The following is a 24,635-nucleotide window of genomic DNA, read 5'->3' on the forward strand; positions in this document are numbered from 1 at the left end:
GTAATCCATACTATTCAATCTTTCGAGGACATTGGTAGCGTTAAAAGCCGCCCAAGATCTGGTAGACGTAAAACAGCAACAAATAATGATAAGGCATTAGATGTTTTACAGTCTTTCGTTGAAAGTTCCCACATTTATATCAATCGCGTTGCACAAGAACACGAAATCGGTTATGCATCTGTCAGTAAAATTCTGAAATTGAATAAATGGCATCCATACAAACTCCATTTGGTCCAAGAGTTGTCCGAAGACGATTTTGATAGACGCATCGAATTTTGTGATCTTATGATGGAGATGATTGTCGACGATCCTCTATTACTTAATAATATTGTTTTCTCTGATGAGTCAACATTTGAACTGACTGGAAATGTAAATGTGGGGACTTTCAACGAAAGACTGTAAAACATCTAATGCCTTATCATTATTTGGGTTGGCAAATAAGTTCGTTCGGTTTTTGTTTCAGTGTAAGTTTCATGCAGATTCGCTGTTCTTTTCTCAGCGCTATCGTGCAAATCGAATACACATTTGAAAGACTATGTTTCACTGTTTATGTTGTGCTGTGTTTGGTTTGGCTAACATCAGTATTGTGTGTGCTGCGTAGCTGTGAACATGGAAATAAATAACGTGCATTATCGTCACATTTTGCTCTATTATTTTAAAAAAGGCAAACGAGCTGTGGATGTTCATAAAAAGATATACCGTGTGTGTGGAGATGATGCCTTAATAGAACACGTATGCCAAAAGTGGTATGCCAATTTCCGTTCTGGAGATTTCGACGTCAATGATGCGCCCCGCTCCGATCGCCCGACCGAAATTAATTCAAGTGACATTAAGGCTATAATCGAAGTAAATCCATCCCAATCGGTACAAGAGATTGCTACGACATTGAATATATCCCACACAAGCGTAGAAAAGCATTTGCGCCAGCTGGGATACGTTTCTCGGCTTAATGTTTAGGTGCCGCATCAATTAACCGAGGCTAATTTGACCACACGCATATCCATCTGCGATTCGCTATGGAAATGCCAAGAAAATTATCCATTTTTGAAACGAATGATGACTGGTGACGAAAATTTGGTCGTCTATGATAATGTAACGCGTAAAAGATCATGGGGGCACAGCAGCGAGCCACCGCAAACAACTTCGAAGGCGGGACTGCATCCGAAGAAAATAATGCTCTCCGTATGATGGGATTTCAAGGATGTCACCTATTATGAACTGTTACCGTCAGGCAAAACGAAAACGATTGATTCAACTGTATACTGTTCGCAATTGACGAAATTGAACTAAGCAATCCGCACAAAACGTCCAGAACTGGCAAATCGCAAGGGTGTCGTCTTCCACCACGATAACGCTAGATTTCATACGTCATTGGCCACTCGGAGAACAAATTGCTTCAGCTTAGTTGGGATGTTTTACCTCATCCTCCGTATTCACCAGATCTTGCTCCTCCCGATTATCATTTATTCCGGTCGCTGCAGAACTGTATGAACGGGAAAACCTTCAAAGATGAAGAGGCCGTTAAAAACCATTTGGATTGGTTTTTCGCCGATAAGCCTCAGACGTTTTACGAACGCGGCATAATGAAGTTGGTGAAAAGATGGCTAGAGGTCATCGATAAAGATGGCCAATATATAATTGATTAAAATTTATCTTATGTATAAAAAAATTGTGTTTTATTCTACTCTAAAAAACCGAACGAACTTATTTGCCAACCCAATATAAGGTAAAAAAGTTATTTTGCAATTTGTAGCATATATATATACTTACAATTAACGAAGTTACAAAAAGAAAAATATCTGTAAATTACATACATTTCATATTTCCTCATAATGAAAGACAGGAAATTGTTGCAATTAAACCATATTTATTTGAATAATTATTAGAATAGTAAATGTAAATACAGTAGAGAACGTTTTTAGCAGGCCAATTATTCAGCAATGTTTTACACGAACTGTAGCGTTATCTCTTTTCCTCTGGAACATATGCACTGTTCAAGATATATACGCAATGAGAGAACATAAAAGATTCGATAACGATAAAAAGATTCGATAATGATAATAATATCAATAATTCGATGAAATAATAACAATCTGATGGTGAATGCACGATAGCATTACCGTTAAAATAATTAAAAGTATCATAAACATACTGTAAAAAGATAATTCACGTTACTACAAATTCGGAAACCGTTAAAATTTTTTTTCTCGCTTTTTCTTCTACTTTATACATACATGTAAATAACATCGTGATGTCGTTCAACCGTTTAAAACAACGAAAATTCTAACAATTTGCATATAACTTGAAAATGCATTTACAGCTCTTTGTATCCAGTTCTGTTCGTGTACGTGTAGTATATGTATGTCACGTGTATTACGTGTATGTACGCGTGTTCCTGCGTGTAGGGTAAATGATTATTCTTCTCATTACGTATGCGGACGTTAATAAGTTTCTCGTCCGTTTGCGTATGCGTCCGACAAGTGTGTTGGTTGTTGCTGCTGTTTTTAAATGGCATCGATATCAAAGTCATCGTCGGAGTTATCATCGTTGGCGGCAGCGGGCTTTTGCGCAGGCGGTGGTTGTTTCTGCTGTTTCAAAGATTGCTGCTTGGCTCTATCATCATACTCAATCTGTAAAAACAGTATAGTATTATACCAATCACATATCAATTCTAAAATAATCGATAAAATAAACATAAATAATCAAATGTCGATTATTTATAATATATTATATCCGAGCCACGAGGTTTGTGGCAGCGTCCGTTGTCCGCGAGTCTCAGGCATCTGATCGATTGAACAACTGAAGAAAGATTGTCTGGACGACGGAATCAATCAATAAGAGAGAGATCAGCTGAAAGAGAAGCGTTGACAGCGTTCTTAAGAATTTGCGCGAAAACCTGAGCTTTTGTATATTTGAAAAGAGTTCTGTTATTATAAAATAGTAAATAGTTCTTCCTAAACGAATCATAATTACACTGCTCAAAAGAATTATAGCATAGATAATTTATTGCCGAAAATTGGCCAACTTTGACTGGCGATTATCTCGCGAAAAATTATTGTAGACTAATCATTTTTTTTTTCAAAATGAAGCTTGAAGTCTCTACTTTAAGAATGTATCTCCATTTTTTGCATGCGGTGCACTCCTACCCCTGTAACCCCTGACATCTGAGGGCATGTTTGGTATACTGAAAATTGCAAAGTTTGACGGAATGCACGGACGTGGACAATGTTTTTCGGGCACGCCGTTTGCATCGTCATAAAGTTCAAATCTTCCCCTTCAATTTGAAAAAAAAAAATGGAGTCGTTACAATTTTTTTTTCGTAAAGTTACAGCCCTTCAAAAATATCGTTGCTTTTGACCTTCGGGTCAAGTATCGGTCGGCGGATTAAATGACTGGAAATCATAGTAGAGCAACGGCAAAAGTGTTTTTTGACATACGCACGCAAGCACGCGTGCATGTTTTTCAGCTCCTGGCTCGTATTTCGACCACAGCCAACATTCCTAGCATCTGCCTAGATTTGAATTCCATAGAACATGTATGGGACATAATGGGTCGTAGATTAAGAAATTTGGCAAAATAACTTATCAATTTGAATGACCTATCGCAGATCCTGGTTCAAATGTGGAATGACATTTCGCAGGAAGAAATTAGGGCCTATTAACATGAGGGACCGGCTGCAAGAAGTGATCCGAAAGCGTGGAGGAAACACGAGATATTGAAGACGCACCTACACGCACGCACGCACGCACGCACGCACGCACCCACCCACGTACACAGAAGGGACGATTTGGAGTCAATAATTACTGTGGAAGTGACGAACCACGGGGTTCTTATCTTTTCTGTCACGGACACACACACACACACACATTGCACACTTGGCTCGAAGGCTAAAAACAACGATATTTTTGAAGAGCTGTAACTTTGCAAAAAAAATTATAGCGACTCCATTGTTTTTTCAAATTGAAGAGAAAGATTTGAACTTTATGACGATGCAAACGGCGTTTCCGAAAAACATTGTCCACGTCCGTGCATTCCGTCAAACTTTGCAATTTTCAGTATACCAAACATGCCCTCAAATATCAGGGGTTACAGGGGTAGGGGTATACTGCATGCAAAAAATGGAGATGTATTCTTAAAGTAGAGACTTCAAGCTTCATTTTGAAAAAAAAAAAAAAAAAATGATTAATCTACAATAATTTTTCACGAAATAATCGCCAGTCAAAGTTGGCCAATTTTCGGCAATAAATAATCTATGTCATAATTCTTTTGAGCAGTGCATTTCCATGAACCCGGTATGCGCGAGTCGGTCGCACGTAACAATATTTATTTATTATTTATTATTATTACTTATTATATTTGTTATATTATTTATTATATTTATATTGTATTATGTATATATTTATTATTTATTTACAACAAGGTTGGGAGGTAACGTGTTATTTGTAACAACGCTATCTCTACAAGTTACTTTTCTTTAGTTCTTTCAACTTAGAAACAGTATTATCATCATTCAAAGATAATGGTGAGTAATAAAATTTTAGTCTAATCGTAACGAATTATTTATTTTTCTCACTATTTTAAACTGCATTTATAAAACTGTATCTATATTGAATTGACGGTAGAGAATAAAAAAAATAAAATAATAAAAAAAATAAGAAACTTCAAAACATGGTGAAAGAAAGTAATGAAAATTGTAATGCTTCATTATCTGTTGAGTAATAGAGTAACGGAGATAACGATAACAAACCATTTTTCAACATGCGTCACAGTAATGACAACAAATTACTTTTAAAAAGTAACTTTTCCCAATCTTGCAGCTGATCGCAATGATCGAAGAAATAGTGGATGTGATAACTCATGCATTATTTCAGCAGAATTAAATGAAATTACACGAAATGAATGACGTAAAAAGAAAAAAAATAATTTTCCAATTTTGTCCCTAGAAAACAGTTGACAATGAGACAATGATTAATTAAACGGTTCACTGCCATTGGAATATTTCTTTAAACTAATCGTAGAAATATATCTCAATAATTCAACGTTTACACAATCGCTGTGTTTTCTGAATGTACCCTTTCTCAAACCTGTGAGAAGTAACGTTTCATCTATCAAACTAATCTTTTACTAAATTATTTATTTGATAAACTTTTTCACTTAATTTTTTGGCAACAAACGACGGCGTACAAAGTTGTTATGAGGCGCATCAAAAGGACATATCACATCACTTTCATATATCATTGACATACATCATCAAAATAAAAATAATAGTGTAAAAGTGTAAGATTATTAGTTAATATGAATATTAAACAGCTAGTATATAAATAAAGTCATAAATAATATATTTAAGTAAGCTTATATCCGACTCACTTCCAAATCAGATTCAGACTCAGACTCCTCCTCCTCGGCGACTTTCAACCACGTCAGGAAGGGCACGGCTCTATCATGAATTTCTTGAGACAGATCCTTCGAAACATACTTTTTGCTAACTTTGCTTGACCATTCATCGAATGCCTTCTCCTCTAGGATATCGGAGTCGTAGAATAACTATAAGTATAAATTATATACAAAGTATATACAAACTATAAGTACAAATTATGTATAAAATATGTATAAAAGAATTATAAGTACTAATTATGAATTTATAAATTTGTTTTCATATTGGCTTTTGACAGCCAACATAACTGTATGTAAACTACTTCATGACTATGCTATTAATATAACGTCGTTATCTTTCACAAAAGTCTAAAAAACAGCTTTTCCTTAATGAAAACATCGAAAGGTATTATTTATTAATAAACTCGTATGCACAACTGATATATTGTTTTAAACTCTTTTTTTCCAATTAGAAACGCATCAAAAAGCCACAATTACGAATCATTGTTTAAGGGCCTGTCCAATAATTGATTATGATAAGAGCCGAGAAAAAACAGTATACAGTGAGAAAGTTTAATCAAGCTAACGAAACAACATGTTAATCCATTTGATTAGAATAATATTTCCTAAATATAGTGCGTTCAAATATACACCATGAAAGAAGGAGGGCGTACTAAGTAGCGATGGGATGTCGTGCGTTCGGGACCTGCATCTTATTTTCGTTCCGAAGAGAGAAAAATATCGAGAGCGCGGTAGTCGCTAGACCGGGAATCAAATCCGGGTCTTTCGCTTACCGGGTGACTGCTCTAAACCACTGAGCTACCTGACGCTCCACGCTCATGACATTCTTCTCTTCCTAGATAACGTTAAGAGATGTCGTTCGGAAGCGATATCTCTAGTGCTATCCCGAGCGCACGGCGACTATTGAGAGAGGCATTGTTACTTGTACCTGTGGTACAAGTTGGGCGGTCTCTCAAAGTCAAAGGTTGCTATCCTTTAAGACCTGCTGTCCATGTATGCCGGCCTCCACCGTTGCCTCTCCTTATCCGGTGCAAATCATATAAATAAGCCCCGGGGTCGACGCCATATTTTGGCTGCCCCCAGGCGCTTGGACACGTTTTTGCATATTTGCACAAACTTAAAGTTGTGAAACGTGCAAATTGTTCATTACAAAACATGATCTTATTGATTACTTGATATTATTTCATAAAAATAAAAAAAATCTTTAGGAAAATTCTACAGGATTGCAGATAAAATAGATAAATCGAATTCAAACGTATACTTTTTTTTTTAGTCAAAATAATAGGGTAATGTTAACTTCAATGCGTTAAGATATCGTTTCCTAAACGTAATGTTTTTGCAAATTAAATATGCATTTTGTGTGTTAATCAAATTAAATATGCATTTTGTGTGTTAATCATAAACCTGAAGTTGTGAAACATGCAAGCTGTTCGTCACAAAACCTGATTTATTTTGTAACAATAAAATCCTTAACATTTTGATGACCGCTGTTGCGTGATTTCGCGTACACAGCGGTTATCAACCAATGTCATCATAGGCGTGATCTCGCTCTGCTATCGGCCGGCATCACATATACATGACTTCACTTATTCTTTTAATTTACACGGTACTAAAATGTTAAACAAATAATTCCTGTTGTTGATGCTTATCTCCTCATGCTTTTCAACTATTCCTCTACTCCTCCATTTCAATTTTTACAGTTTGTCAATTGTTTAAACTCAGACAATTCACAGACACCATTTATAATTCAGATAGTTCAGATTGAAATAAGATTTCGCTTTTTTTACAGCATAGTATCTAGAATTAGCCAGTCATTATCTTTTAACAAAATATTTTATATTAGTTTTAATAACGATAATAGATTCAATACATTTTTTTTAATGTATCATAATTACACTATAATAAACTGCGCGAAAAGTGCCAACAGCAGGCGATATGATCTAAGACAATCTCTGGCGATAAGTAGGAAGCTATATATAAAATATGCGGTCTTTAAAGCATAGTCTGTGTCGCGTGGGTCGTCCATAAGTGTTAAGTTAAACTTTCTGTTCAAGCTGTTTGAGATTTTCGTCATTAAAATATAACCTACCGTTGGAAAATATGTTGGAACATATCATGTCTTAATGCCGCAATATCATACATATTGCAGTTATAACTTCTGTTTTTTATCAGGTTGGTCAGAAAGTCTTTCCGTATTTTATGCAGAAAGGAAAAATTGTTTCTGACGAAAAGTGAAAGCGTTTTAATCGTCAATATGATCTCTGCCTCGCTTAAGGGGGGAACCTGGTTTATAAGGTCAAGATTTTCGAATTTTTTTTTGCTTAATCGATAGTTAAACTATTCAAGAATATATTTTCAAAGTTTCAGAGCCCAATTCAAAGTATTTTAAAAGTTATAGAATACATGGTGAGTCAGCGTCGCGCAAGTATACGAGCGCTCGGCCGGAGTGGGCCGCGCGCTCACCCGATACAGATATGTACTATATGCCGGCACGATATTTGATTACACATTCCTATAGATTGTCATGTAGGCGTATGAGTGTATGCGTGTCTATGTGTGTGTGTGTACGTGTGTATAGTTTATAGTTTCAACGATCAGTCTTGCTCTGATTCTCGACGAGTAAAGAGTTTCTATTTAGCAAAAGTCGTTTGACAGTTTTAAATATGTATTCAAAAGGCTCAAGAAGTACTTCGCAGCGCATTTCGAAACCGCCGAAAAGAAGATTTCGTGGCAACCAGCATTCCAAGAATGAAAGTGGTAATTTAGACGAGAGCATCAGTGCGAAAAAATTAAGTACAGTGAGTACTGATAATATTATTGTGAATCCATTACATTATTATAGAATCATAGAAAAAAAAAAACTTATAAGTCCATTTTGACTTTGACTTCGCCGTATGGCGAAGATTGCTCCGTAAAAAAAGTGAGTGCGTCGGACACGTTCAGAAACAGATGAGGACGCGGCTTCGAAATATAAAAAAAAAAGGAGAAGCTTGGCGGCAAGGGGAGATTGACCGATCTCGTCATAAAAAAATTAACCACTTACTACGGTTTAGCCATAAGACGAAATGTAGATTCTGTGGGTGATATGAAAAAAAGCATAATGGCAACACTCTACCACTATTGCTCGACCGATGAAAAGCCGAAACATGGAAATTGCCCCGCAGGCGCCGACAGTTGGTGCGAGTGGCGCAAAGCTGAAGCCGCCGGTTAACTCGTAAACATCCTGCTTCAGTTATAAAGCCTGATATTGAGAAACACCTTACTTCGATCTATGAAGATCTTTCCAATGAAGATCTTTTGACTAGATGTTTAGGCGGGCACACACAAAATTCCAACGAATCCTTCAATTCGACTATGTGGCATATCGCTCCCAAACCACACCTCAATTCGGGCTCTAAAATTGTTCAAATCGTTGCATATTTGGCTACTGGCATCTTTAATGAAGACTACACTGCCATTTTATTAACAATGCAGTTATTAAAAATCAATATCGGCCAGCAATGCAAAATGTTCGCTGATAATTACGATGCGCAGCGAGTTACGAGAGGGGAGCGGCGCCGAAGCAGCACGACCAAGGAAGCTCGCACAGCTCGTAGACTGGAGCAAATGCAACGAAACGAGTTTTATGAAGAAGCTGAAGGCTTGCAGTATGGCCCTGGTATAGCTGATTAGCATAAGATTACGGTAAGTCTCCAATAAATGATATTTTTTTGTACCACAAACTTTAAACACGTTTTTCTCGAAATATAATTTCCGTACTTTCTTAAAATCTGCGGGAAAGATAGAGAAAAAACTAATTGATCAATCGACTTGATTCAAAGTGCGTTAGCTAGAGAATGAACAACCATTCTATGTGAACCTCAAACATTGGTAAAAATATTAATTTAAATAATTGTTATTGCATAAAAACGGAGGAAATTTTTTCTTAAAAATGTCATTTTTTTGTTCAAATGCTAAAAAGTTTTGTATTTTACGGTTTTTTAACCATGTTGTTGGTTCACATAGAATAAAAATATATGAAAATTAATAATCTTTTTGGTTTTTTTGTTTCAGATCAAAATTGCAGGCTACATTTTTCCCGCAGATTGGCAACTCGGTTGGCGAGGCGCTCTGGTTAGAGATATACCATGGCGCCATTTTGCAATTATTTTACAACATAAAAATTTTTTTTACATCTTCAAATAGGCAGTTAAATATTATAAAAGTTTTAGGAACCTCAACTGCATCATTGTCAATAAAAAAATTCATAAAAATCTTTTTTTTAGCCTCTTAAACTAGGTTCCCCCCTTAATGAACCTTCTCTCATCGATTTACAAGCTTGAAAATTTCGTCCTTGAAGAAGACACTAGTTCTCGAATTTAAAAAAGATCCAACTCTCTTTGTTCGCTGAATTGAATTCTTTTCCGTTAAGAAAATTTTGTAGGTGTCTAAAAAGATGATAGTCGGATGTTGCGAGATCAAAAGAGTATGATGGGTGTTCAAGAAGTTCTCGATTAAACTTTCTGATTTTTCTCAATGTAAGTGCATGGGGACAAGCGTTCTGGTGGAAAAGAATATCTTTACGGTTGACAAATTGAGGCCAGAGTTCTTTGAGTTTTGTCTGAATTCTTTCCAATTGTTGACAATAAAAGTCCATATTGATCGTTTGCTTTCTTGGTAGGAGCTCACAGTAGACAATTCCGCGCACATCCTACCATATAACATTTAACATAATCTCCTGCCGGTGGATGCTCCACTTTGGAAACCTCTACGCTGAATTTCCGGGCTCACAACAATTTCGTTTCTGTATCATATTATCACAAAAAAATCTATTTTTCGTCGTATATAATCAATTGATCAAGAAAAGATTTGTTACGATGCAAAAAGAGATTAAGCAGTATAACGCACTTGGAGATGCAGTCAAATTTGTTCCTCTGGTTCAATGCATGCGACACTCATTTGTTCAATTTTGAAACAAAGCCAAATTGGTAAAAGCTGTTGATAATCGTTCCGTAAGTTGCCTGAATTCTGCCTTGTGCTTGTAAGTGGTAATATTCGGAGGATTTTTTTGATTCTGCTTCGAAACGTTCTTTGTCGATGACTGAAGATCTTCCGGACCTGTGTTCGTCTTCCAGATTAAAATCACCATTTTGAAATTTTTCAAATTAAAATTGGCATGATCTGATGGTAATCACATCTTCTCCGAAAGCTTCATACAATTTCGATGGGTCTGAGACGCATTCGTGCCCTTTAAAATTCGTATAACAAAATTGGTTCAACTTGTTGCTTTGAAAACTCTATTTTGCGATTTTTTGTAAACTTACAATAGTTTTCCGTCTGTAACAGTTTGTGCGACGAGATTAGATATATTTAAAATAATCGCTCTTTCCTCTCCCTCTTGTGGTTTGTTTTGAATGCAGACGTGTTAAGTACAGCGACTCAAAATATAAAAAGACATTCTGACCAACCTAATAGACATTCTTTTATATGAGTTTTCACGTTTCAAGACAGAAGTGCCAGTGACAGCGGTAAACAATATTTAGTTAAAAAGAAAGATCAATAAGGGCGTTTATCTTTCACCACAGAATTTTCGAAAAAAAAAAAAAAAAAAAAAAAAATTCCTTTTTATAATTATTAGGAATGTCAAAAATAACCATTAGGTGAGAAAAACTCTATTCATAAAGCCAAAATGAATTATTAGTCTAGATATATCTATAATATCTAAGCCTTTTTTTATCACTAATAAATAAATTAATAAAATATTTTATTATCATTATACTCATGCTCATTATACTCACGCTCATTATACTTCTCTGCTATTATGTTAACATTATTTTAAGCTACAACATGTATCGTCCCCAAAGTGAGAATGAACTGATAAGTATACATTAACATAAATTTTTTTATTACTTCTGACATATAGATGTTAATAACAAATAGATGATTACTATTAGTTGTCTACAGAATTAAGCCTCAATGCGCTAATATTGTAACAAAAAAAATTGTTTTTAAATATTATTCTTATTGCTTCAAAATCTTACTATATCTTTTTTCTATATCAGCAATTAAAATATGTCGTTAAATACTAAATGGACTGCATAAGAGCCCAGAGAGACCAAAGAAGAAACCAACGAAAAGAAAATTTGTCCGTGGACAAATTGGAACACGTTCGTTGACGAGACAAGAGAAAAGAAAGATGATAATCTGACGAACTATCACATAAAAACGTCAAATAGCTAGTAATTAAAAATATATAAAAATGATATAATTATATGTGAAATAATAAATCTTTTATCAGAGTTTCTATACCATATTAAAAGATATTGTGTAATGTAAAACATATGACAATAATTTCGATTTTTCTACAATTGTGCTCATCCAGGAAGGATTACACTTTTAAAAGTGAAGTTACTTGTAAACAATGTGACGTTAGTTACGTAGATTCGTGACCTCAAAAAGCTATACATTTATTTAAACATTCACGTTACATATTTGCCATAAATGTCGAGAATAGGAATATTAATATTCAAAGAAAGATTCTATCCATATGCATCCAATTGAACAGGAGTTACTGCGAGGCACAAGATGTTAGAAGGAGAATATTCTTGAAAAATATGAAAAAAGAACAGAAGGAGATACATCTATAGGCTAGAATTCTTTTTTTAAAACTTCATGCTATAATCCTGAGACTAAATTCATTCTGTCATACTGAAAGAATGTTATCAATCTTTTACGTGTTTACCTAAAAACACTTTTGTACTTTTATCACAATAATTCAAAAACGGAAATAAATCATTAAGCTATTTTCTTTTCATCAATAACCTATTTTTAATACGCATCTTGAAAGAACCTATGAACATTTTTTTATAATTGTGAAATTAATAAAATTAAGGATCAAAGGATTCTGAAAGAATTTACGAACATTTTTTTATAAATATAAAATTAATAAAATTAAATAAATTTAAAATTAAGTAAAATTAATAAAACCATCAAAATTTTTAGCTAAATATGACTTTTTGCTGCTTCTACAAAACAATTTTTCTTGTTTTAGAGTTTCAATCGATGGAGCCAAGAAGAATTTACGAAGAGAATGCCGTTGAAATTTTGTTTAAATATTGTTTGGTTTTCTCTAAAAATCTCTTTTTTTAATCCTTTCTAACTTTGTATCAAATTACCCCTTCGCAATTTTTTCAGCAATCATTTTATCACACAATTTCCATAGGTCATACGTTCCTGAGAAGATAATTTATATATCTTTAATTATCTTCTCATTAAGCATTTTAGCAAAGGTCCATTTTTCTGTGTGCAAAGTTCCTGTAACCCCTTAAATTCTGCAAAATTATATAAAGTAAATGATAAATCCAATTGCAATCTTGTATATTTTTATTTCTTCCAAATGTGAGTTTTTAAATAGATGATAAAAAAGACATCTTAGAGGAGTCTATAAAAATAAAAAATGTCAATGCTTAACTTTTGTTAACTTATTGACTTTTGGAAATTTCAAAATCATCAAATTAACAAAAGTCAGGGCGCTATTAAAATATATTCTTGAGATTAAATAGAGCAGAAAAGTCTAGTACCACTTTCTCTTCCAACAAATAGTTAGCGAAATATCGTGAGTTAAATTTTTGAAAACTTATCAAGTTTTCCTTAAATATCTCAAAAAATATGCAAAAAATGTTCCAGACAAAAGTTATTCAAATTAATTGGTAGAAAAAGACGGTGTAATAGAAAATTGAGGTTTCGATTTAAGAAAAGTAATGATCAGTGAACATCTCGAAAGTAGTGCCATTTGTAAACAAAATGATATAGTTGTTTCATGTCTTCTTTGAAATCATACAATTTTTGTCCGAAATATTTTTTTCTAAAATGTTTAGTTTTCGAGATATTTAGAGAGCAGGCCCGAGGTGGCGCCGGTCGAAGAGCCGCCTCCGATTCGTCGGAGTCCTCCTCGACTGCCTCGGGCCCGCCTCCGTCCGCACAGGGGGGGGGAGCGATAGGCATAAAGCCTGCCTCCCCTTTCGTGACGGTAAGGATAGGTAAAGGGGGAGCGGAAGTCCCGTTTGAGGACGGGCCCTGCTCCCTCGCCCCCTGCGGCAGACAGGAGGCTAGGAGAGAGAGTGGGTGTCCCTTTTCTCCTCCAGTTAGGACCAGGAGGCCAACCCGACCGGGCAACCGGTCGGGGCGTCGCGCCCTTCTCTTTCAGAGGGGACCGCGGCACTTGGGCGAGGGGCTCCTTTAAAGCCTCATGGCCGGAGTGTCGGGGAGGAAGTGCAGGCGCAGTTCCCCTGACTTCCCACACTCCGGCCCGCTTGACAGACACCGCGGTTGGGTTTTAGCCGGTAAGAGTTCGACATAACTTCCGCCCTCCCCAAGGGACGGGAGTATCCATAAGGATTTCCCCACCGTGGTAAAAAAAAAAAGTTTTCGAGATATTTTACCGGTCCGGGACTTTTCCCTCACCTTACGAACTCAAGCCGTGGCCCGTACCTAGGAGATGTGGGCGGACAAGTTGTCCGACCCACGGGGGTACGGACGCGTGACGACGGAGGCTGTCCGCCCCTGCCTGCCAGAGTTGGCGGGCAGGAGGCGATGCGGACTGTCCTACCATCTGGTGCAGGTACTGACGGGCCATGGGTGCTTCGGTAAGTACTTGTACCGGATCAGGAAGGAGCTCACCACCAGGTGCCACCACTGCCCCGTGCTCATGGACACGGCGCTCCACACCCTGGCTGCTTGTCCAGCCTGGGAAGGAGAGCGCCGGGTCCTAGCCGGGGCGATGGGATGCCCAATGGGGGACATCTCGCTCCCGCGCATGGTTCAATCCATGTGCGGGAGCGAGGAGGGATGGGAAGCGGCGGCCTCCTTCTGTAGGGACGTAATGTCCAAGAAGGAGGCCGCCGAGAGGGAGCGCCGACCGCACGAACCCTGTCGCAGAAGGCGACGGGGTTTACTTTTTGGTCGGCGACGACTCGGAGGGGGGCGGGATTTAGGAAGCAGGTCGGAGGTAACACCGGCCGAGGAAGAGGAAGGACCCCTGAATAGCAGGGGTCCAGGCCCTCCTCGGCCGCCTCGGGCCCGCCTCCGTCGTCAAGGGGGATCCGGCTCTTCTTTATAGAGGATGGATCCCCCCTGCCGCGGACAAGTAGGGACAGGGGAGAGTGGTGTCCCGTTTGGGGACGGGCCCTCTCCCCCAGAAACCCTCCCTCCCTGACTAACGGGGAGGGGGGGTAAAGGGTGAGGGCGGATGTCCCCTCACCCTATAGGTGAAACCAGAAGGCCAACCGGTCGGCCTTAGACCGACCGGGACCGCACCCTGGATTCCCTTTGCGGAACAGGGCGCGGTAACAGATGGCGAGGGGCTCCCGAAAGGGAGTCCTGGGGCCGGGGTTTCGGGGAGGGAATACGGGAGTAGTTCCCCTGACTCCCCACATTTCCGGTCCGACAGGTAGGGGTTTTAGTCGGTAAGAGTCCGACATAACCCCCGACCCCCCCAAGGGTCGGGGGTATCCATGATGGATTTCTCCTGCGTTACAAAAAAAAAAAAAAAGAAAAAAGGAAGCATTTTCAGCAAAAATATTTCGGACAAAAGTTATATAATTTCAAGTGGGACATAAAACAACTATATTATTTTGTTTACAAATGACACCACTTTCGAGATATTCACTGATCATTATTTTCCTCAAATGGAAACCCCAATTTTGTGTTACATCGTCTTTTTCTACCAATTAATTTGAACAACTTTCGCCTGAAACCTTTTTTTATTTACCTATTTTTTGAGATATTTAAGGAAAATTTGTTAACTTTTTCAATATTTAACTCACGATATCTCGCTAACTATTTGTCGGGAGAAAAAGTGAGACTCTTTTGCTCTACTTGGTCTCAAAAATATATTATTGCAATAACGCCTTGACTTTTGTTAATTTGATGATTTTAAAATTTCCAAAAGTTAGTAAGTTAACAAAAGTCAGGACGCTATTATAATATATTCTTGAGATTAAATAGAGCAGAAAAGTCTAGTACCACTTTCTCTTCCGACAAATAGTTAGCGAGATATCGTGAGTTAAATATTAAAAAAGTTATCAAGTTTTCCTTAAATATCTCAAAAAATAGATAAATAAAAAAAGGTTTCAGGCGAAAGTTGTTCAAATTTTCCTTAAATATGTTAAAAAATATTAAGTAAATAAAAAAAATATTTCAGACAAAAGTTGTTCAAATTAATTGATAGAAAAAGATGGTATAATAAAAAATTAGGGTTTCCATTTAAGAAAACTAATATAATAACAGTAAATATTTCGAAAGTGACTCCATCTGTAAACAAACTGATATTGCTAATTTAGTTCCACTTGAAACCATACAACTTTTGTCTGAATCATTTTTCCATATCTTCCATATTTTCCGAGATATTTGACTGTCAAAAATAAAATGGGATACCCTGTATATACAGGGTGTCCCATTTAACCTGACAAATCGTAATATCTGGAAAACTACATGTCGGATCAAAAAAAGTGGGTAATGAAATTTGTTCGTCTCGAAGGGGGATATCCAATGATATCATACTCGACCTCCCACCTCACTTTCGGGGGGTGGGGGTGGGGGGCAACTTTGAAATCTTAAATGGGAAGCCCCATTTTTTATTGCAGATTCGGATTCTACGCCACAAAATACGTAAGTTTCGTCCGAAACTTTTTTTTTATTCGTGATAGATGGCGCTGTAATCGCAAAAAATTAGATTTTCTGCAATTCTTCAGAAATGATCATTGGATTGAAAAATAAAAAAATACCTGTTCAATATTTTTAAAAATATTTTTAAAAAACAACAGTTATTCTCCCCCATCCCTTCGGGGTAGGGTGGGTGGTAACGTTCAAATCTCAAATGAGAACCCACATTTTTCATTGCAGAATTAGATTTTACGTAAAGTTTTTATGGAAACAATTTTTTTCATTCGTGATAGATAGCGTTGAATTTTTCCGAGAAACTACTTTTAGCGTTAGGAACAACGACGAGGACGTAGTAGCTTTCTGTTCCCTTCGGGGTGCTTGTTTTAGATGAGTCCCCTCGCCTCTCACCATCGGGGTGCTTGTTTTAGGTGAGTGAAAAAATGAAAAAAATTGTTTCCATAAAAACTTCACGTAAAATCTAATTCTGCAATGAAAAATGTGGGTTCTCATTTGAGATTTGAACGTTACCACCCACCCTACCCCGAGGGGATGGGGGGAATAACTGTTATGTTTTTTAAAAATATTTTTAAAAATATTGAACAGGTATTTTTTTATTTTTCAATCCAATGATCATTTCTGGAGAATTGCAGAAAATATAATTTTTTGCGATTACAGCGCCATCTATCACGAATAAAAAAAAAAGTTTCCAACGAAACTTACGTATTTTGTGGCGTAGAATCCGAATCTGCAATAAAAAATGGAGATTCCCATTTAAGATTTCAAAGTTGCCCCCCACCCCCACCCCCCGAAAGTGAGGTGGGAGGTCGAGTGTGATATCATTGGATGTCCCCCTTCGAGACGAACAAATTTCATTACCCACTTTTTTTGATCCGACATGTAGTTTTCCAGATATTACGATTTGTCAGGTTAAATGGGACACCCTGTATAATGGTCACGAGCTACTTATAACCTCGATGATATCTGATAATTTATGCACTAAATCTTTCAATTCTTCGAGTATTATAATTGCAACGTTTGCACCTAACACAGTGCCTCGTGTATATCCCAAAAGTAACGGACCACCCTAATAATTCTTCAATATTGAAGTCTCAAGGAAAATGATCTCAACAAAAGTTGTAGAGATTTAACTGAGCTATCTTATGATGACCTTGACTTTGATCTAGACTTCTATTTTCAAGGTCATTTGAAAGTCAACTTGCGTTTTTTAAATAGGAACCCTTATTTTTTATTACACTGTTTTTTTCTACTAGTTAATTTGAACAACTTTTGTCTAAAACGTTTTTTCATTTGTCTAATATTTTTTGAGATATTTGAGGAAAACATGATAACTTTTTCAATATTTAACTTACGATATCTCGCTATTTGTCGGAAGAAAAAGTGTTACTAGACTTTCTTGCTTTATTTAATCTCAAGAATATATTGTTACAATAGCGCCCTGACTTTTGTTAACTTATTGACTTTTGGAAATTTCAAAATCATCAAATTAACAAAAACCGGTATTGTAACAATATATTCTTGAGACTAAATAAAGCAAGAAAGTCTAGTAACACTTTTTCTTCCGACAAATAATTAGCGAGATATCGTAAGTTAAATATTGGAAAATTTATCAAGTTTTCCTCAAATATCTCAAGAAATATTAGACAAATAAACATGTTTTAGACAAAAGTTGTTCAAATTAACTAATAGAAAAAAACAGTGTAATAAAAAATAAAGGTTCCTACTTAAAAAACGCAAGTTGACCTTTAAATAACCTTGAAAATAGAAGTCTAGATCAAAATCAAGGTCATCATAAGGTAGCTCACTTAAATCCCTACAACTTTTATTCCTTGATTATTCCTTGATTTATTCCTAAGATTATTTTCCTTGAAACTTCAATACTGAAGAGTTATTAGGGTAGTCCGTTACTTTTGGGACATCCTGTATATATGTATAAACTTGGATAAAACATATTTAAAACTCCAACTTTTATATACTAACTAGATTGCTGGCTCTGGACAATAGAATAGTAGTGAGGAATAAACGTCATATCATTTGGAATGTGCACAGTATACAGGGTGGTTAATTATAAGTTGCCAACCCGAAATATGAAGGTAGATTAGGTTAAGATAAACATATAAGTCCCATACCGTTTTACGAGATTCGCAATAATTATCGAGTTATTAATGACAGAAATCTGAGGAATGGGAGCGCGCCGACATAGATGATTGGAGAAGCGTTGCAGCTACTCAGGCCACAGCGCGCCGCGCGGCCCACTCGACCTAGCAACTGTTGGCGGCGTGCGGCGAGACGTAGGTCCAGCGAGATAAAACAACGAATAGCAGCGCATTGTCTTCCCCTCGCCGCGCACCGGCAACAGTTGCTGGATCAACTGGGCCGCGCTGTGGTGCGATTCTGTAACTCGTTATTGGAGTTAACGACAGTTTCGTTATTGTTGCGCAGCTTTTCTACGGTATACAAAAGCTGCGCAACGATAACGAAAGTGTCGTTAACTCCAATAACAAGTTGCAGAATCGCGGTACTGCGGCGTAAGCAGCTGCAACGCTTCTCCAATCATCTATGCCGGCGCGCTACCACTCCTCAGATTTCTGTCATTAATAACTCGATAATTATTGCGAATCTCGCAAAACGGTATGGGACTTTTATGTTTGTCTTAACCCAATCTATCTTCACACTTCGGGTTGGCAACTTATAATCACCCACCCTGTATATGTGTGTGTATATATTCACGACTATTCTAATCAGAAAAATATTGCGTCAAGTTTCATCTTAATACTTAAAACTACTTAAAATAAGACGAATGTTTTATAATTAAAAACCAAATATCATCATCGTGGAAATAAATTAATAATGTGCATATTAAATACAAAAAATGCTGACTTTGTTATAAAGCTTCAATATTTGGGGTTTTGTGTCATATTTTTTCTAATTTATAGAAAAATTTTAATTTGTTTCTAACATTTCTTTAAAAATCAAGTATCATTGTCCTCAGTCAAGTTCTCAGAGATGAAGTATTATTTAGTGACATAACAGTTTCGTTCGACTTTTTTACTAATAGTTTAGTTTTCAAGAAGTTAGAGAATAATTGCATAAATCTAACAAATAGACATTTGATATTAATTACAAACTTCTAAGAAGAGTAACTGTTCGAAATATAGTTGTCAATAATATGTTTGTAATTATGATGAGGCAATAAAGCCTTTAATTTTATCCGAAACTTATTATAACCGCTAATATATATTAAATTTAGAGTACGAACATATGTTTATAAAACAAACATAGATCTATATTAGTTAATTTAAAAGGAAAACAAGTACAACCATTCAAAATCTGAATACCGTTGCTAATTGGAACACTCATCTTATCTGTTTTTCATATATTTTTATATTTTGTTTCCTTCTATTATATATTTTAGATGTTCATTATTTACTGACTGTTTGTTTGTTACTTTTAAATGTTCAATATCATGCATCATAAATTCTAACATTGACTTCAGCAATAACCATGTGATTTAAACACGTATGAATAAATTCCGAATGATATCCCATATTTGATATACAGGGTGTCTCAGAACTTTGGGACACGGGCTCCGTAGGGACATAGAGCTAAGTGAGAGGAACAAAAAAGTCCTCTACCATAATGTGAAAAAAATGGTAATATTTACTATTATATTTGATTTTTAATAAAAAAGCCTCAGAAGCTCTTCTATCCGGATGAAGATTAACACATAAAAGTCTGTGGTTCAAGCCGTCAGTTCAAACGAATGCACTTCCAAGAAAAATCGGTTGTCTTATGTGCTCACCTTGAAAATACCCGGAACCTTCGGCATTAGGGCTTCCTTGTGCAGTGCGATAACCTGCTCGATGCCGCGTATTAAGTACCTCTGCGCCTTGATATCGTCATGGGTAAAGCGTAGCAACAGTACGCGGTACTTTTTCGCCTGGGCAGCGATCGATTGATCAAACAGTAGCTCAGCAAGGATCAACGGCGCCTTGGTCTTGATCTCCAGTCTCTCTGCCTCGGCAATTAGTTCCTTATGATTGTTATCGAGCTGACCGGCGTCGCGGCGACACTTGACCAGTTTGTAGAACATGTCCATGCGCTCCTTCTCGGTCTTTTCGAGATCATCGCTCATAGTCATACCTTTCGCGCCATCCGTCAGATCTTGAAGACGGGCACGTACCGCCTCCTCTGACACGTCCACCGCCCACTTATCGTCATCTTCCTCGTCATTTGCCAGATTTCGCTTGGGTAGCTCCGCTATTACAAAATCCGCAGCATTGTTGGCGTCGTGAACGCTCTCTGGTGAACCGGACCGATTGCCGTTAGTGGTGGCGGTGGCAGCGGCGATCGGCGTCGTCGTTGTCGGAGAAGCGGCAATGGCGTTGTTGCCGGTAGCGGCAGTGGCGGCGTCAGCACCATTCGCTGCGCGCTTCGAGCGTTTGCCCCGCTTACCTTCCGTTAGCGAGCTACCTTGCACCGCTGGATTCAAGCTCGGTGGGTTCTTGAGGATGTACGTATTGAGTTTGTGATTGCTCTCTAAGAGGCCATGATGACCGCAGGCCTTGCAACCCTGTGAAATCGTGCCTTTCTTGGAACTGACCATCAGTTCGGTCTCCGGATTGTCACATGCCGGGCATAATACATATCTGCGGATGAATCCGTCGAGCAGGTCCTGCAGTTTTGTGGCATCGTGAGAGCCGTTCACAATGAACCGCTCGTTCTTGAAGTCAAATTGCGTCTGAGCACCCAATTCGCAGCCGAAATATTTAGTAGGATACGTGGCCGGCCGACCAATCGCCTTCGCCACGTCTACCATGTTGACGATTACGGTCTTGATGCCGTTGCCTTTGCCTTCTACCTTGGCCTGGATGCGAGGCATCTTATAACGGTAGAAAGCATCGCTGATGTTCCGGTTAACGTTGACGCTCCCCATGATGACGATTTCCGCTTCTTACTCCTAACTGGCTTGGCGATCCTTCTGAATAACAGCAATATCTCACGTGACGTCGTTGTGAAAAGGTTTGAAACAAAAGGCGATGAGAGGATCGGGTCTCTCTTGATTTCTCTCTCCCTCCCTCCCTCCCCTCTCTCTCTCTCTCTCTCTCTCTCTCTCTCTCTCTCTCTCTCTCTCTCTCTCTCTCTCTCTCTCTTTTTCGAGCGGCTCTCTCCTCAAGATGACGTTGTTAAGATGATGTTGGTGGCTCACGCGATTTCTTTCGTCTGTCCTTTCCTCTTTCTCTCCTTCAGGTGGGTAACGTCTTTGTCCGCGTTCTCCTAGATCTCCTCGCCACGTTCCTTAGCGGCAGTTTGGCAGCTGCGTGGCGACGTGGCCAAGCGACGTGGGCGGCTACCCGCTGGTAGCTGTATGCGACGTGTCGAGTCAGGGTGCTTCTTCTCGTTATCCGCGGTAAGGTTTGCCGCACTACCTGCTGACACCAGTCACGTTTCTCTGAACGGCTGTAGCTTCCGATGCCTATTACTGAAAAAAACAGGAGCTTTAGATAACTTAATGATAGAACATAACTCGACGAATGCGAGTAATTCTGGAGTCATAATTCGCAAAATCTCAGGACGAGACTTCGTGAGCAACGTGCAATAAAATATGTAGGATGCAAGCAATAAAGTATATAGGGTAAAAATTATTTTGCCCCTACAATTTACGTAGCGTTATTCTTAGGAATTTGACTTTTTTCAATGCCAATATTTATCGAGCGAATCATTATTTATGATAATCATGTCAATTATTTATAATAATTCTTCTACAGTTTCTAACATGACATATTTTTACGATATATCCTTTTCAATATATAATATAGCTAAGAAAATTCTATAAAAATTAAAATTTTAATTAAAATTCTGTCTATGTAAAACTGATTAAAGAGAATAAGTTTATTATTCATTTGATCGTGTAAAGCGCAGTTTTCCCAGAAAATACTGCCTTTTTTATTGTCAATATTTCAAAAACTATTAATACTTAGAAAACTATTAATTGGAAAAAAAAACTGTTATTGAATCAACAGAATTGGCTATAGAACATTGGCTATAATTGCATTTTCTTGATTCAATAGCATTATTATCAAAGCATATCATACATTATTTTAACTCAAACATTAGTTTCAATAATATTTCTATAGAATCAAGGAAATTTACATCAATTATAGCACGCACTGTTAATCAAACCTGGATTGGATGGATTTAACATTTTTTCTGCATATTTTATCATTTTTGCTATAAAAAAAATTGTTATACTTTTATAAAAACAAACACTATGTTAATAATAGACGCGACCTAGCTTCCTTATATAACATCAATTAGGAACTGGTTTTCTGAAAACACTCAATGTTTTCATTTAAGTTCAATTTTGTAAGTAAGTTTCTTTTACAAAAAAAAAAGATATACTAGAAAGGTTTTTTGTAATTCAAAAGTTGGACAACTTTTTGACAATTTCTTTTTTATACTTTCTGTATATATTGACGTGCAACGTGTCACGTGTGTTGTATTAACATTGCGCATTGTTTATATCACTTGTCGAGTTACTTTAGTTCATAATATTCTGAATTAGCCCATAACGAGCACTATGTATTGATGATATAGATTTAGTTAAGCTAGGTTAGGTTAGGTTGGGTTAGGTTTGGTTAAGTTATAGCGAATTCGGTCGCTTGCACTGGAGCACACTGAGTGCGATTAAGGTTTGTTCATAGTCCGTTCTTATACTTAAAATGGTTTCAAATACATTTTCATAAACTTCTTAGTCAACACACAATCCGTACGGATGTTATATAAAGCATTCTACTAGCCAAGAAGTATTTGAAGATGTATTTAAGATGTTCTTAAATGAAAAAAAATGGACTATGAACAAGCCTTACTCACATTCAGTGTACACCAATGCAAGCGGCCAAATTCATTATTAGATTAATTTTTCACGGATGAAAGGTGAAGCACATGAACTGTTTTGACATACATACCAACAAAGTATGTTATTCAATACTGAAGTTAACTAGCATGTCCTTCAAACTTCTTTTGTTAATAATTTCATAATAAACAATAAGCAACGGCTAATATTTTTGTCATGTTGCATAGATTAATGATTTTGATAATACATCAAGGTTAAGATCATTGCATAGAAATACATTAATATATACAGAAAATATGAAACATATGAATAATTAAAAAATACAATATGTGCAATATAATATAAAATATATGAAAACTTCAAAAGTTTCCCATCCTTGAGTTACAAAAAACCCTTCTAGTATATACTTGTTTCTTATCTAAAAGAAACCTTAATTTGATTTAAACCAAAGCATGAGCGTTTTGGACGTTTCATCTATCATACTCCATCAAACATGATTTATATTGTAAAATTTTTTATCGAAACATAACATTTATTTATTTTTCATAATATGTAAGCCGAATGTAACGACCTTTTTGTCAAGGAAAATTCGGCAGCAGGCTCGCTGAAACATTTATCGAAATTACCGACGGCGAATTAATCCATGTGAGATGTCTACCTGGAAAATTTTGAAGTCCTGTGTTTAGGCAGGACTAGATGATTCAAAAATCGTTGGGTGGTATCTTGATGCAGATGTTGCCTCCTCGGTTTGGTGGGCGGAGGGGGATAGTCCTCAATGATCATACACGCTGCCTGTCCGTCGCTCGTGGCTTTAAGAAGAAAGCCTGGATGGTACCAGGTTGCCGGAGTTAGCTCACTGGCTACGCGCAACAACAAACGACTGCACCGATCGTGGATGATGATGTTGCCGTTTGCTGGTATTTCGGATAACAGTATCCTACTGCCGCCGCCTTTGCTATACGCTGATCCTTTCCCTCTGGATGATATCCTGAATGTTTCTGCAAAAGAAAATGGGCAGATTAGTCAACCACTCTTCTGTGCTAATTCTCCCTATCCTCTTCTTCGTCCTCTCCCGCTCTCCACAAATTCTTTTGCATCATTTCACATGGATAATCGATTTTACTATTAATATTCTGTGAAATATATTAATTCCTTATATAAAATAAATAATTTTAGAAAATATTAATTTCGTAAAATGTTGATATTATTAAAGCTATTATGATATTTTACAAAATCTTAATTTTGTAAAATATTAACATAGTATGTTATGATAAAAGCATTCGAGTAAGGTCGCAGAAAAGTATCTTTCGTGAGATAATTCTCGCGTACATCTCGAATACATTTTGCAATCCGGATTATGCCAGAATACAAAAAGTCGCACGAAATATCCGCTTCTCGATCATCCTCGCCCTTTAACATTGCCGTCAATAAGAGAGTTATTTACGACTCTCGGCCCAATATTTCCGTCCTATTTATTAGATTATGAAAATCCGTGCAACTTTAATTGCTGTAAATTGATCCTTGCTTGGATAATACGATATCGGGATACTGAAGGATTTCAGGGCAAGCAGACATTTTCCCTCTCTCTCCCTCTTTCTTTTTCTGCATACAATTACACATCATCCGTGCGTCATCGGTCCGTACTACGTCGACTTTATTTCTTGCGTTCGAGTCTTCCCCGGTATCTGTGAGGATATCGGAATGGTTAAGTCAAGAGACAGAAAGA

At 37.0% G+C, this 24,635-nt stretch overlaps 2 protein-coding genes across 2 annotated transcripts; both read right to left on the reverse strand.

Annotated features, from left to right (window-relative positions):
* Positions 1 to 1,847: 1,847 nt before the first annotated feature.
* eIF5 (eukaryotic translation initiation factor 5) lies at positions 1,848 to 21,160 on the reverse strand. The gene is made up of 3 exons (XM_025297823.1): positions 19,856 to 21,160; positions 5,368 to 5,544; positions 1,848 to 2,630 (listed from the first exon to the last, which is right to left on the reverse strand). The coding sequence occupies exons 1-3, from the start codon at positions 20,987 to 20,989 to the stop codon at positions 2,505 to 2,507; spliced, it is 1,437 nt and encodes a 478-aa protein (XP_025153608.1). The 5' UTR covers positions 20,990 to 21,160; the 3' UTR covers positions 1,848 to 2,504.
* A 33-nt stretch (positions 21,161 to 21,193) lies between these two features.
* Positions 21,194 to 23,940, reverse strand: LOC112588321 (uncharacterized). The gene is made up of 2 exons (XM_025297825.1): positions 23,568 to 23,940; positions 21,194 to 21,535 (listed from the first exon to the last, which is right to left on the reverse strand). Exons 1-2 carry the CDS (start codon positions 23,690 to 23,692, stop codon positions 21,496 to 21,498), a joined length of 165 nt encoding a protein of 54 aa, XP_025153610.1. The 5' UTR covers positions 23,693 to 23,940; the 3' UTR covers positions 21,194 to 21,495.
* Between the last annotated feature and the right edge of the window lie 695 nt (positions 23,941 to 24,635).

Source organism: Harpegnathos saltator, unplaced genomic scaffold (genome assembly GCF_003227715.2).
Source record: "Harpegnathos saltator strain DR-91 unplaced genomic scaffold, Hsal_v8.6 scaffold19, whole genome shotgun sequence".
Classification (NCBI taxonomy): domain Eukaryota; kingdom Metazoa; phylum Arthropoda; class Insecta; order Hymenoptera; family Formicidae; genus Harpegnathos; species Harpegnathos saltator.